The sequence below is a fragment of the Oncorhynchus masou genome, chromosome 20 (genome assembly GCF_036934945.1).
Source record: "Oncorhynchus masou masou isolate Uvic2021 chromosome 20, UVic_Omas_1.1, whole genome shotgun sequence".
NCBI classification, from domain to species: domain Eukaryota; kingdom Metazoa; phylum Chordata; class Actinopteri; order Salmoniformes; family Salmonidae; genus Oncorhynchus; species Oncorhynchus masou.
This window is the reverse complement of record NC_088231.1, coordinates 5,416,994-5,430,852: the sequence shown is the minus strand read 5'-3', so window position 1 is coordinate 5,430,852 and position 13,859 is coordinate 5,416,994. Positions and strand designations below refer to the sequence as shown.

The following is a 13,859-nucleotide window of genomic DNA, read 5'->3' as shown; positions in this document are numbered from 1 at the left end:
CAACTAAGTTACAGAAGTTTCATCAACAATGTTGAGGACATAGGGTTACTCAGTTTTTGCTTCTTGTTATTGAGTTAAGAAGGTAAAGTGTTTTCTCTTCAGAATTTTTTTTTTTTACAATCACATTTGTTGCTTTGTTTTCTATGTCAAGTATCAATAATAAAAGACAGATAATCAACTCCAGGCTGCGTAGTTAAATGTAAATGACCTACTTCACCTGTTTGGGACCATGTCACACCACCTGCGTTGTGATTTATTTTTAATAGAATTGCACAGTCTTGAATGAACCATTCCTTGCATATGCAAGTTATAATTAACTGACATGTTATAACAAATTAGTAACAGGAAATCTGTGATGAACAACTTGTGCAAATAATATGTGTGTCTTACTTGTTGCCACAATGGAGGCTGTGTTCACTGGGAGAGAGAAATTAGAGCTGTTGCTTGAAACTGCCTCTGTCATCGTGGCAGCCACATCACTGTTCGCAGGGACTACGCTGGTATCGTTAAATACCAGCTTAGTGATTACCACAACTGAACCTTGACTGGAAAACAACCACAATTATTACTTTAAATTATGATTTCATCAACAGATCAGATTCATGTTAAAATGCTATGATAAATATGAACAATTAAACAAATGACTTCTACCTTAAATAGAACCACAAACACAATGTCAGAAAAACATGCTTAGAATTACTTCTTACCTGAAACCTATAACTTCTATGCGAACGAAACTGGATCCATATTTACTTTTGTACACATTTTCCAGCTGTAAAAAAATAATATGAATATATCATATTTTACACTTGAATGTGTCCTGAGACATTGCAAAGGTTTTACATTGAAATATACTTTACAACTCACCCTAACCCTAATTTAAAGGTTTGCTTATCATTTTGAAATGTTTTCTTCATTACTTGTAAACTACTTCTAAATCAATATATCAATCAATCATTTAAATTCAGTTGAAGCAATCATTGAGCAGAATAGTTTTAGATTTTATTCCCTGATTTAATAACATGATATTTTGTTTACTGAATTGACTAGACTAAACCTTTTTTTGTTAAGGAATCTAAAAGTATGATATTAAAAGGGTTGAAAATGAAAGTAAAACAGTATTTACCGCTGCAGCCACAGTATTTGCTAATTCTTTGAACTCTGGTGAAGAAACGTTATTCAAATCTGCTGTGAAGTTTTGCTCCAATTTGAACTCCAACTTCACCTCTGGTGGTGGAGGGGCCGGTGTTGTGGTAGTGGTTGAATAACCAGTTGTAACTGTGGTCAGAGCAGCTGTTGTTGTTCTTGGAGCAGCTGTGGTTGTTGTGGCAGCAGCTGTGGTTGTTGTGGGAGCAGAAGTGGTTGTTGTGGGAGCAGAAGTGGTTGTTGTGGGAGCAGAAGTGGTTGTTGTGGGAGCAGAAGTGGTTGTTGCGGGAGCAGAAGTGGTTGTTGAGGGAGCAGAAGTGGTTGTTGTGGGAGCAGAAGTGGTTGTTGTGGGAGCAGAAGTGGTTGTTGTGACAGCATATGTTGTTGTTGCTTGAGCAGCTGTGGTTGTTGCTGGAGCAGCTGTGTTTGTTGTGGGAGCAGCTGTGTTATTATTGAATACTAGCACAGTATATACCACAACCGAACCTTCACTGCAAAACAAAACCTTTTTTATTAGTCCATCAGCAAATCATGTTCATATTAGTATTATTATTGTTGGAATTATATACATTTAAATACATGACTTAATAACCTCTAAATGAATTGATGAATATCATGTGAATCTACAAAAGAAACCCAAGAATGTTCCAATGTCAATAACTACCTACCTGAAACCAAGAACCACTGTGCGATTGAAACTGGATCCATATTTGTGTTTGTAATCACTGTCCAGCTGTAAATATAAGTGTTATATATAATATTTAGTCATGAATAGATCCTAAAACATTGAAAATCTATCAGAAGGTACAGCTGAAGATAAATAGTATAACATTAAAAAAAGGCATAACTAATCATTAATCAAAATCATTGACTTTATTTGAAGGTCTGCTTATTAACTGCTTATCATGGTAAAATAGTTAAATCATTTCCTCAAACTATTTATAAATCATATAGAATATGCTCCCATATTTGTTCACAGAAAGTAGTACCTTCAAGTAATGAGTGGCCTTTTATTCATTGAATTAATAATACAATTTGAAATACTTTACTTAATTGAATTAACTGAAAGTGACTTAAAAAAGGACCAATCAGCAGTTGAAACAATAACAAAGCAACTTCCCGCCACAGTTTCAATAAGAAGCTGAGGGGTGGGGCTGGAGAAATGCCGTCACTCTCAAGTTCATAGACCAGAGCTAGGGATGCAAGGACTGACCATCCAATATATCAAAATAATTAGTTTTAACCATGTTTTGAGGCTATACATGATTGTTTACATTTATTTTTGCTACAATAAGTAACAATTGTTAACAAAATATATTATAATTCATTTATAAGTAAAAAACAAAAAATGGATGTAATAAACTGCTCCTTTAAAGCCTGTTGGTGAGGAAAAGTAAAGGCGTTGCTTGAAAAGGATGGAATATTAAATCAAATTTACCACTGTAGCCACACTTGCTGCTAATGCTTGGAAATGTGGTGATGATGCATTATTCAAGTCTGCGGTGAAGTTTTGCTCCAATTTGAACTCCAGCTTAACCTCTGGTGGTGGAGGGGCTGTTGTTGTGGAAGTAGAGTTGTTGCCTGGTTGTGGAGAAAGTGTTGCTTTTATTGTCGATGTAGCATTAGCATATGACGTCATTGCAATGATATGTGTAGTTGGAGGTAGGGGTCTGTGAGGGACTGATTTCTTCATCCCACTACCACCCACACGAGTAGGGTTTCATACCACACTCCACCAGCACCCGCTTTCTTTCTGTCCGACTCCCACCCACTACCACAAGATCTGGTCCCAAACCCAACTGCAGTCCCGCAATATTATTTTAGGCGTATGTGATGCAGCTCACTTGCCAGCCATGGTCCCAGATATGTTGCGCCCTATAGGCAGGGGCGCATCTTTCACTGGGGAAAGGGGGGGACATGACCCCCCCCCACACACACACATCCTCAAATAGCCTTTTTGTCCCCCCCAGTTGTATCATTGCACTGTAACACACAAAAAAAACACCACAAAGTGTGCCGACAGACTGTGTGAAAGAAAAGCTTCACGGGAGAGATGAAGAGAGGCAAATGCTGGGAGACGGCAGTGCGGCTTGTAAATAGTACTAGCTTGTAAATAGTCCTAGCTTCTCTAGGTTTTGTAGCTGATGAGGAGGAAGAAGATGGCGGACAAGGAAGAAAGGGGAACATATTATTGATACAGTAGATATGAAGTGGGGGGTTGTGGTTGTGTTTCAGATAATTCTGGACCCAGTAGAATTTAATGGAAAATAATGTTTAGTGTCATTATGGAGTCACTTTTATTGTAAATAAGAATAGAATATGTTTCTAAACACTTCTACATTAGTGTGGGTTCTACAATGATTACAAAATTCCTGAATGAGTATTGAATAATGATGAGTGATAAAGTTACAGACACACAAATATCATACCCCTGGGACATTCTAACCTCCCATTTGAATAACAGGAGAGGTTAGCATTTCTTGGGGGGGGGGGAATATTATTACATCTATAACTTTCTCACTCATCATCACTAAAAACCCAAGTTGTACCCCGCCTATTGGCAATATCAAATGTGCAAAAAAAAATTAAGAAATGGGTTAAATTACCAGAGATTCTCACATGGTCCATTATATTAGGCTATCGGTATTAATGGGCTATATCTGCCAATATGCTCGATGTAGTTTGAAGAGAGTTGGAGAGACTTGCATTTTCTATTGAGATTTTTTTATAGCCTAACTTTTAGGAGTATGAATATTTAGGCCTAATTCTAGACAATGCAGTAAACTATAGCCTAATCATATTTAGGAAGTACATTTCTTTGGAAAGATATCTGCCCCGTGCTTCTCCGCTCATGCTACAGCCTACTCTATTTAACTGAGACACGCAAGTATGGCTACTGAACTTGATGCAGCAAGAATGATGAAAGCGACACTTGCTACGTTTTGCATATACTGTAGGACACAACCTACGTTTTAGGAGTACATTCTACAGGCGGAGCCAAATAAATGGGTAACCGTTACTTATTGAAAACGAAAAGGTGCAACGCTCGCTCGCCATAGTAACCTCCTTTTCAATCATGAAAAATAAAGATTGAACCTTGACCCAAGTTAGTTTGAGCGCCATCGACTTCTTTTCATTATTGATAAGTAGGAAACTACCGTCTAATCATATGTAAGTTCATTTCCTTGGAAAGATAACTGCCCCCTGATCCTCCATCCATGTAGGAAGACCAAGACCTCTATTTCAATGAGAACACACATACTAGGCGCACGTTAACTTGCACGCCCAACTAGGAGAGTACAAAGCAAACAATCTGCTGGACAAAGTAATCTGTCTGACCACAATGCAATGATCTCTGTCAGGACCTTCAGGCATCCTGCAGAATGCATCCCTCTAGTTGGAATTGTTATCACATTTGAGAAATTTAAGCTGTATTTAAGACTGGTTGCAAAGTAATTGTCACATCAGGAGGTTATGGAGTTGTCATAGTGTGTGGTTGTGGGGAAACAGTAACACTCAGTGGTAATGTAGTATTCATATCTGTTGTCAGTGTTGTCATATTTATGGAGCAAAAGTAATGTTGCTAATTGGTTGTGGTGTTGTCATATTTAAAGACACTGAAGCTGTGTTGGCATCTGTTTGTGGTGTTGTACAATGCTTCATTTGAGCGTGCCTGAACAGGATCTGGCACCTCCCAGGTTTGTTTTGTTAAGTTCTGGAATTTGTCACGATCCACTACCTCTTGTGGCATGAAAAATAAATGTCACTCTGCAGTGTAAAAATGATAATGAAAGCATTCAGTTAATTCAAGTTGCCTCTTCTGTAACTATCCCACCCTCTAAAAAACATGTAATTTAAAAATGTTCCTGATATTCTAAGAAGGTATTTGTTTTGGTCCGGCCCGGGTTTATGGTTTCCATGACGTCTCTCTCCTTGCTCTTAAGGACATGAGCCTGCAACTCTCATCTGTCCAGCATTGCACTTAATTTATTTCCTCATAGAATCATAGCTGCTGGAAGGGTGCTGAAAGTGCTGAACAACTCTGATGAATAAAAATGTATTTACCATAGTTATAGAATTACTGCTGTCCAGAAAGAAAATGAATTACTCAGAATACTACACCAGGAGTAGACCTATGACTTAGCCACAAAGGAGCAAAAGCTTATTTCCCTAAAGTTGGGTCGTCAGTGAACAGCATGAAGTCAAAACAGGCCTTTCACAATATTTGAAATAAAATAGCGGGAAAACACAGGTTGGAAAGCAAATGGCTCCTGCTGAAAAGAGAAGACTAATCTGTCTGTAGGCTACCAAATATGTAATCAACTTCCAAAAAGCCTATTGAGCGAAGAACATTGTTTTAGAAAGTAAAACAAGAGAGATGGGCTTTTGTTTCACCAGTGCATTGGTCATCGCAAGTGAGTGAGCTGCACATCATTTGGTTAGTCAGTGAAACTGGAAAGCTTTTTGAGGACTGTAATTTGACCTTAATGTTGTACAATATGTGTTTTCACACACCTAGGCCAGTGACGGATTCAAAACAGGGTCATTTGTATTGATCTCAGATGCTCAGTTTGTCATTGTCAAAGTCGCCTGTCTATCTGACATATAGAATAGATTGTTTTGGTACGTTTACCATTTGGTAGCATCTGTCTGTGGCATTGTTCAGTAGCTGTGTTGATAACTGCATATTGTCATTCTAAATGTTATGAGGCAGTGATTTTGACCGCATCAATGTACAATTGGGGTTTGTTTCAATGGATTGTGTTGAAGTCGTTGGAATGTTGATTCATATGAAGGTACATTACCTATTGCTGTTGCGTCTGTCGCTGATGTCTTCCCTGCTAGTCCTGTTAGAAAACAATTTATAAACATGTAAGACAAGCCGATACATTCCAGTCCAATATATCCATCCGCCTTATACACTGTACAAGAAACACCAAGTAGGCTAATAAAGTCATTATTATTATTTCCAACTATAGTGGTAAAAGGTGGTTGTGCAACCCCTGAGGAACCTGTCAGGTTAACCCGAGGAACACACCCACACACAACCACCCCCACACACACAAAAAACATGCACAGATACACACACACACACACACACACATAACTACCCACACATACACACAAAACACACACGCCAAGTGTTTTACCTGCTAGCAGAAGTAGAATCATCAGAGGCTCCATATCCGCCACGTCTCTGTAGAGGTATACAACATCAGTCCACGCACATCAAACCTTAAATTAAGCCCATTACATCTCACATTAACCCACATTGAAATAAGTATGATATAGACCAGGGTTACCCAACTGGTGATTTTTTGGGTCCCCCTAAGTTTTCTGATAAAATTTGAATATAATATTAATTAGTCCATAATTTGTTAACGTATGTCAATCATCAATGAACCCAATTAGATCTTACATTAACCAATGTTGAAGAAATTTTCATACCATATGGACTAACATTAATTAGTCCACAATATGTGAGATCAGTCAATATTCCAAAATCGTATATATTGGATTTATTTATTTATTTTAATTTTAATTGTACCTTTATTTAACTAGGCAAGGCCAACCAAAAGGCAAAATGTCTTCTGCTGTCACGTCCTGACCACAGAAAGCCTTTATTGTCTATGGTAGAGTAGGTCAGGGCGTGACTAGGGGTGTAGTGTTGCTTGTATTTTCAATGTGGGGTTCTAGTTTTTTTATGTTGGTGTTTTGGTATGATTTGCAATTAGAGGCAACTGGCTATCATTGTCTCTAATTGGGGATCATACTAAAGTAGCATTATTTCCACCTGTGTGTTATGGGATATTGTTTTGAGTAAGTGCACGTAGGACCTCTGTAGTCACGGTTTGTTGTTAGTTTAATGTTTATTGTTTTGTTTTGCTAAGTTTCACTATTAATAAATGATGTGGATCTCAACATACTTCCGTCTCTACAAACGAACGTGACACCTGCAGGGACAGGGGCCTGGGATTAAAATTATTAAATAAATACAATATATATATATATATTTATATATATGACAAAATACACATAACAACAAGAGAGACAACACAACACTACATAAAGAGACACCTATGAAAACAACATAGCAAGGCAGCAACACATGACCACACAGCGTGGTAGCAACACAACATAACATCAACATGGTAGCAACACAACATGGTAAAAGCATAAAACATGGTACTAACATTATTGGGCACAGACAACAGCACAAAGGGCAAGGAGGTAGAGACAACAATGCATCACGCAAAACAGCCACAACTGTCAGTAAGAGTCCATGATTGAGTCTTTGAATGAAGATATTGAGATAAAGCTGTGTAATGTTTATTTGTATTCATCACACATATTCTGAGGCTCCTCAGAAGGAAGGGAAAACATAAAAAAGTTAGCATTTTTAGATTAAACTATAGCATATATATTCGTATGTCACCAAACAATTGGTTAAAATATACTGTTTTGCAATGAAGGTCTACAGTATCTTCAACAGCACTGTCTGGGCTAACACCGTGGTGTAGCCGGAGGACAGCTAGCTTCAGTCCTCCTCTGGCTACATTGACTTCAATACAAAACCTAGGAGGCTGGTAGGCCCCACCATCCTCCAACCAATCAAAGCTATTGCATTATGAACTGACTTGTTGTCCATCCAATCATAGATGTAGGATCAGAGAACGAACCTAGTGTGTTGTATTGGGATTATGCCACAGAGCATTATGGGGGTTCTATGTTGAAGAACCCCTTTCATTCTCTGGGGTACACGGAAAAGGTGCGAATTAGAAGCGAGGGTCGACCTCTGCCTGAGATCAGTTTCATGAAGAAGGATGAAAAGGTGAGAGCTTTCAATACCAACGGGTATCAAATGTATAGCTGGTTAAATATCATCAAGCCGACTGCAATTGCACATTACGATACTTTACACGCTGATCATCTTTTCTGTCGAAAACAATTCCGAATGATTTGGATAGCTTCCACCGCATCGTCCATTAAAAGTTTGATTAAAGAGAGGTTGACGCAACAAAAAATTTCACGTGCCCTCAAGTAGGCTTTGCACTTTCCTCCGGTATTTATTGAGCAAAGATGGAAACACATAATCACTCCGGACACACACAAGCAGGACTCATGACATTAATGTTGCAATAGCCTATTAGAAATGTGACATGATGTATGAGATGAAAACAAGACAATTTTTCAGTCTGATCAACTGTAGGCTTCTAATAAGAGCAGCTGCATACAGCCTATGGTCAGGGTAAACTAATTGGTAACATTATGTATTTATGTGTGTCAGGAGAAAATGTGAATGTGATCAAATTTAGATTATATACAAAATTGGGCAGGCTAGGCTGCCTATACATTTTTAATCCAAAATTATTACCTGGAATTAATCAATCGATATAATAGTGATGGCAGATGTAAGTATTTTTTTAATAATACAGTCGCATAGTCCTGCATGATGCAAACATGTTTAAAGCAATCTCAGCCCTCTGAGTTATATTTTCTATCAGTTGTTGTCTATGTGTCTGGGTAGAGGAAACCCCCCTCATAATCTGGTCTAAATATAATTTATATGAATAATATAAGGTAGCTGCAGTTTGACAGGGCTTTCATCCCCCCAGGGCCAGGAGTTTTTTCAGGAGTTAAAAAACAAAACGTGACAAGATTAGGAAACACTGGTCCCATCATAGCCCATATAAAACCTTTTTACAACTGATTAATCACTATCATACCTTATAGGGTCCGGAGTTTTCCTAGTTAGGTTAACATATAAGGAAAAACTCCAGGTGCTAAGAGGTAAAAATTGCCCCACTGCTCTGGGACCTATGGCGGCACCAGCTTGCTTGCAGTTGTCAGTTATCGTCAAGTATGTGGATGATCAGAGCTTTATTCAGGAACGTTTCTTGGGCTACTTTGATGTGTCAAGTGGGAGAGATGCCCAGTCTGTGTTTGACTTTATGAATTTTGAGATGTCTGAGTTTAACTTCATAGAGAAACTTGTTGTCCAAACCTACGATGACAAACCATAGGTTGGTATTTCACTGACAGTACATACTGTAATATACACACACAGCGATGAGTTTATCCAGATCAGAACTTCAAAACACAACATCCAAACCTGCACAATCCCATTCTATGTTACTGTGTAATCTTTGTAGATCCTATCTTAGTGAGTGTTCTGAAGGCTGTTACAACTCTTATATTTAGTGGACTCTAAAACAGATGAGAGAGATGAATCAAAACCATTACTGTTTTATCTCAGCTCAACATCGACCTACTTTGCATTTCTAGGTCATCTGCCCCTGTCATCTATATCTGGACTATCAAACACCCAGTGCTGCTGAAAGATGAGAACCATTTATAGCCACACATTAAAACCTGTTGGGTGGAAATGTGTGGCAATCAAACAAAGCTGACAGAACCAGTCTCGGAGAGGATGAGTGATAATGCCAACTCTCTCATGACAAGATGGTTAATTTGATATCAAAGCAACTCAACTATGCATCAAATATTGCCGGTCTTGTCTGTGCTATCAACCTATCTTCTTTAAACCTCGATAGATACAATCAGGTCCAAAACTATTGGCACCACTGATAAAGATCAGCAAAAAATACTATATCAAATAAATAATACAAACACTGAGCTAATTCTGAACAACTGAAGTAAAAACTCAATGAACAAGTTGAGAACAATCTGAATGACTCACATTACTCAACAAAATGACCTCATTAGTGTCGGTGTCTGTTTAAGGATTCTGTCTCTTTACTTTCGAGCAGAAAACTGTCAAGTCACGAGCTGTGTCAAACCTGGGGGCTAACTAATTCTTGCTAAGGTGATGAGCGTCATCCTTCTCTGTACTAGAATTTTCCCCCATATTGACAAACTTGCTGGCCAGTACACGTTGCGCTACTGAAGGACATGTTATTGTATAAATGGTGTCTCAAATGATCCCAGTCTATCAGGAAGTAAATTGACATTTTTACAGAAGAATAATATTTACCGCTCACAAAATTTGCCTTCACGGTTACAGTTGACCTCTTTGGAAATGCAGCCCAAGTTGTTATATTTTTAAAGACTATAAAACCCCACCTCCTCCAAAGAACTCAATGTGTATTTAACCACAATAGAACCCTCGATATCCTCAGATCACATTCAATGTCACAATAGAACTGCAAACATTTGGTGTTGGATCCTTCATTTATCACATGATGCAATATACAATAACTTATTTTCCAGACAGTGCAATTTTCATTACAGGTATCAATCAATGATGCATATAAACCCTTGATTGCTAATTGCTATTTATTGGCCATTGAGAGGCTTTGAAGCCACCGTTTGGCCATAATATTGCCACTCCACATAGGAGCAGTCCTCCATAGGAATTAATGGGTTTCTTCTGTATTTCAATTAAATGTTTCAAGGACAAAATTATTATTTTTTTTTGTAGTGGGGAAAATGTTTGTGTAACGTAATTTAAAAGTATGCATTAAGGTGTGGGTAATATGATAAACATGGCAAAAACTAATTCATAAATGCATTTCTAAAGCTTCCAAAATATTGTCTACGATGGTGATGGAGTGCCAAGATGGAGGCCCAGTGGCTCCAACACAGCCCTCCCTTATCAGTCATCTAGTCTATATATAAGTCATTGATATCAATGTGGAACATCAGATTTGTATCCATTTTCAAAGCCTGCGCACTTTCAGAGTAGAATATTTCACATGCATCATGATGTCCATAAAACACAGAACCCTTTATCAATGACAACGTCAATCAAAGTAGAACTTCTAGTCTTTGCAGTGGGAGAAATTATATTTTGTTGTAGGTTAGCATGTTTGGCAGCCCCATCGTCACATTAGAATGGCTACCATTTAGTGGTTTAGTTGATAGGACAATCATTCATCTCAAGTCATTCATATACTTATGGAGGTTATTTAAGGTAGAGATATGCATTCTGAGAAGATGCTCAAGTCTGACATTACTTGAAGTGAGCACGGTTGAATGCACACAATAATACGATTGTTTTGGAAGGTCAGATTAATACAAAAGTTTGTTTAAAACGTTCATATGCTTTGAAAGAATCGTGATTTCCCTAATAATCCTGCTAACATGGAAATCAGACATCAGGCTACCTGATGGGACATTTGAGGAATGCAGAACATTGGCAACCAAATAAACATTCTACCACAGTGACCATGTTATTTTTGTGAAGCCTTTTTGATTCTGAGTTCGGACATATAAAGTGTGTATGTGAAAAGTACTTCTAAGATGCACAGGAGGCTGTTGAGGGAACGGTGTCTCAAAATAATGGAAGCTCACAATAGTTTCCAGCCCCTAGTAGATTGGATGTTGATACGTAGCAATACCTAGCCTGCTTGATAGCTTGCTAGCACCAACATGAAGGCAAAGCAAGCTTGGCTATCCGTAATTTAAATGTTAAAAAGATCTCGGCTGGAAGAACGAGGCTTGCTCTATTGGTGCTTGCACATGCGCAGATCAAATTAACCACTGCCCAATTAGGCTGTTTACATGTCCTAATAATTCAAAAGATTGCTCAGGAAACCAGGCATTTTATACAGCGTATGCTTACTTCGATTTTAACCTGTTGCCGAATAAGATAAGCAGAGTATGGTGTTAAAATGACTATTTCCATACTACACTGAACAAAAATATGAATACAACATGTAATGTGTTGGTCCCATGTTTCATGCGTTGATCCCAGAATTGTTCCATATGCCCACAAACTGTATTTCCCTCAAATGTTTTGCACATCCTTGTTGGTGAGCATTTCTCCTTGACAAGTGATCATTACACAGGTGTACCTTGTGCTGGGGATAATAAAAAGGCCACTCTAAAATGTGCAGTATTGTCACACAACACAATGCCATAGATGTCTTAAGTTTTGATGGAGCATGCAATTGGCATGCTGACTGCAGGAATGTTCACCAGATAATTGAATGTTAATTTCTCTACCATAAACTGCCTACAACGTTGTTTTAGAGAATTTGGCAGTACGTCCAACCGGCCTCACAACTGCTGACCGTGTGTCTGGCGTCGTATGGGCAAGCTGTTTGCTGATGTCAATATTGTGAACAACTGTCACGTTCTGACCTTTATTTCCTTTGTTTTGTATTCATTATTCAGTATGGTCAGGGCGTGAGTTGGGGTGGGCAGTCTATGTTGATTTTCTATGATTTGGGGATTTCTATGTTTCGGCCTAGTATGGTTCTCAATCAGAGGCAGGTGTCATTAGTTGTCTCTGATTGAGAATCATACATAGGTAGCCTGGGTTGCACTGTTTGTTTGTGGGTGATTGTCTATGTTGATTGCTTGTTTCAGCACAGTTCTCATTAGCTTCTCGGTTGTTATTTTGTTTGTGGATTTTGTATAGTGTTTCAGTGTTTTCTTTATTAAAATTAATGATGAACACATACCACGCCACATTTTGGTCCTCCAATCCTTCTCGCCTCTCCTCTTCAGATGAAGAGGAGGACGACCGTGACAACAACATGGAGACGACGAGCTCCTGAGGCCCATTTTTTTTGTAGGTATCTGTAACCAACAGATGCATATCTGTATTCTCTGTCATGTGAAATCCATAGATTAGGGCCCAATGAATGTATTTCAAATGACTGATTTCCTCATGAACTCTAACTCAGTAAAATCGTTAATAGTAGCATGTTGCATTTATGTTTGTTCAGTATATTTCCATAATTAGTCTAATTATTAATGTGCATACACATCTACTTTTATGACTAGGTTTATTAATCCATTAACCCAATTAAGGATGTTTTCTGAAATGTGTTTGACCAATAGGAACTACATAAAAAATGACTGCAGACATTATTCCAAATCAATAAAACGACAAATATTCCATAGCCTATAAGTTGTTCTCAAACCTCTCATATCCTTTCTGTGTTTAATTTATTCCAGAGCTTGTACACTTGATTTTAAATTGTCAACTAATCATCAAACTAGGTTCAGGCATCCCCGAGGAGAGGTTTGAGAAACAATGGCTACAACAACATCTAGGCTTCATCAACGCTGTGTGCATCGCTATACAAATATCCTGTCAAGCAATTACTCAACATTGTACATTCATGGGATTTCCCTATAGACGCACCACACCTTTTAATTGCCACCAAAACTTCAGAATTAATTGGCTGTATTGTCTTTGGAAGATGTCCCGTTAATAACAGGTGGTGCAGATGTGCCAGCTTTCAATTGCATAGGTAAGCCTACAAGGTCTTGAAATATGAAGGACATTTGCTGTGAAATTTGATTAAGCAATCAGGCCATCAAATCTACTGCAGCTGCATATTACCTGAGAATAAATTGTCCTATATCCGAGACGTTGTCAGCTAGGACCTGCGGATTGTAGCCTTCTCAAATGAGAAACGATGCACAAATACCTTCTCCTCCTCGCTTTCTGAAAACTGAAGATGAACAACTTCTGGGCAGATGTGTTTTGTATGATGGAAAAGAATGAAATTTGGCTTGGTTCTAACACATTTATAGGCTAGGCTAAACTTGCACGACTCGTTTGGCAGCTGCCATTGATGAACATCATTCATGCCTGTCAAAAAGTGTATCCACTGTGTAACATACTATACTCAAGGCAAAGATGCAGTGGCAATGATGATACAAGGAACTTCCTCATTCCTCCTCCTCAGACCTCAACTTTTCCTTAGTCAAGTATCAAAAGGGCTGTAACGGGC

General features: G+C 38.3%; 1 protein-coding gene across 1 annotated transcript; it reads right to left on the bottom strand.

The window, feature by feature from the left end:
• Nucleotides 1-13: 13 nt before the first annotated feature.
• LOC135506509 (mucin-5AC-like) lies at nucleotides 14-13,625 on the bottom strand. Its single transcript, XM_064925875.1, has 8 exons — nucleotides 13,554-13,625; nucleotides 6,297-6,343; nucleotides 5,952-5,993; nucleotides 2,585-2,727; nucleotides 1,815-1,879; nucleotides 1,127-1,637; nucleotides 708-772; nucleotides 14-545 (listed from the first exon to the last, which is right to left on the bottom strand). The coding sequence occupies exons 2-8, from the start codon at nucleotides 6,328-6,330 to the stop codon at nucleotides 326-328; spliced, it is 1,080 nt and encodes a 359-aa protein (XP_064781947.1). The 5' UTR covers nucleotides 6,331-6,343; nucleotides 13,554-13,625; the 3' UTR covers nucleotides 14-325.
• Between the last annotated feature and the right edge of the window lie 234 nt (nucleotides 13,626-13,859).

Coding starts and splice junctions, on each gene's coding strand:
- LOC135506509 (XM_064925875.1), bottom strand. CDS start 6,330: ATGGAGCCTCTGATGATTCTACTTCTGCTAGCAG. Junction 2,728..5,951: donor GACAGACGCAACAGCAATAG/GTAATGTACCTT, acceptor CTCCACAACCAG/GCAACAACTCTACTTCCACA. Junction 1,638..1,814: donor ACAGTGGTTCTTGGTTTCAG/GTAGGTAGTTAT, acceptor TTTGTTTTGCAG/TGAAGGTTCGGTTGTGGTAT.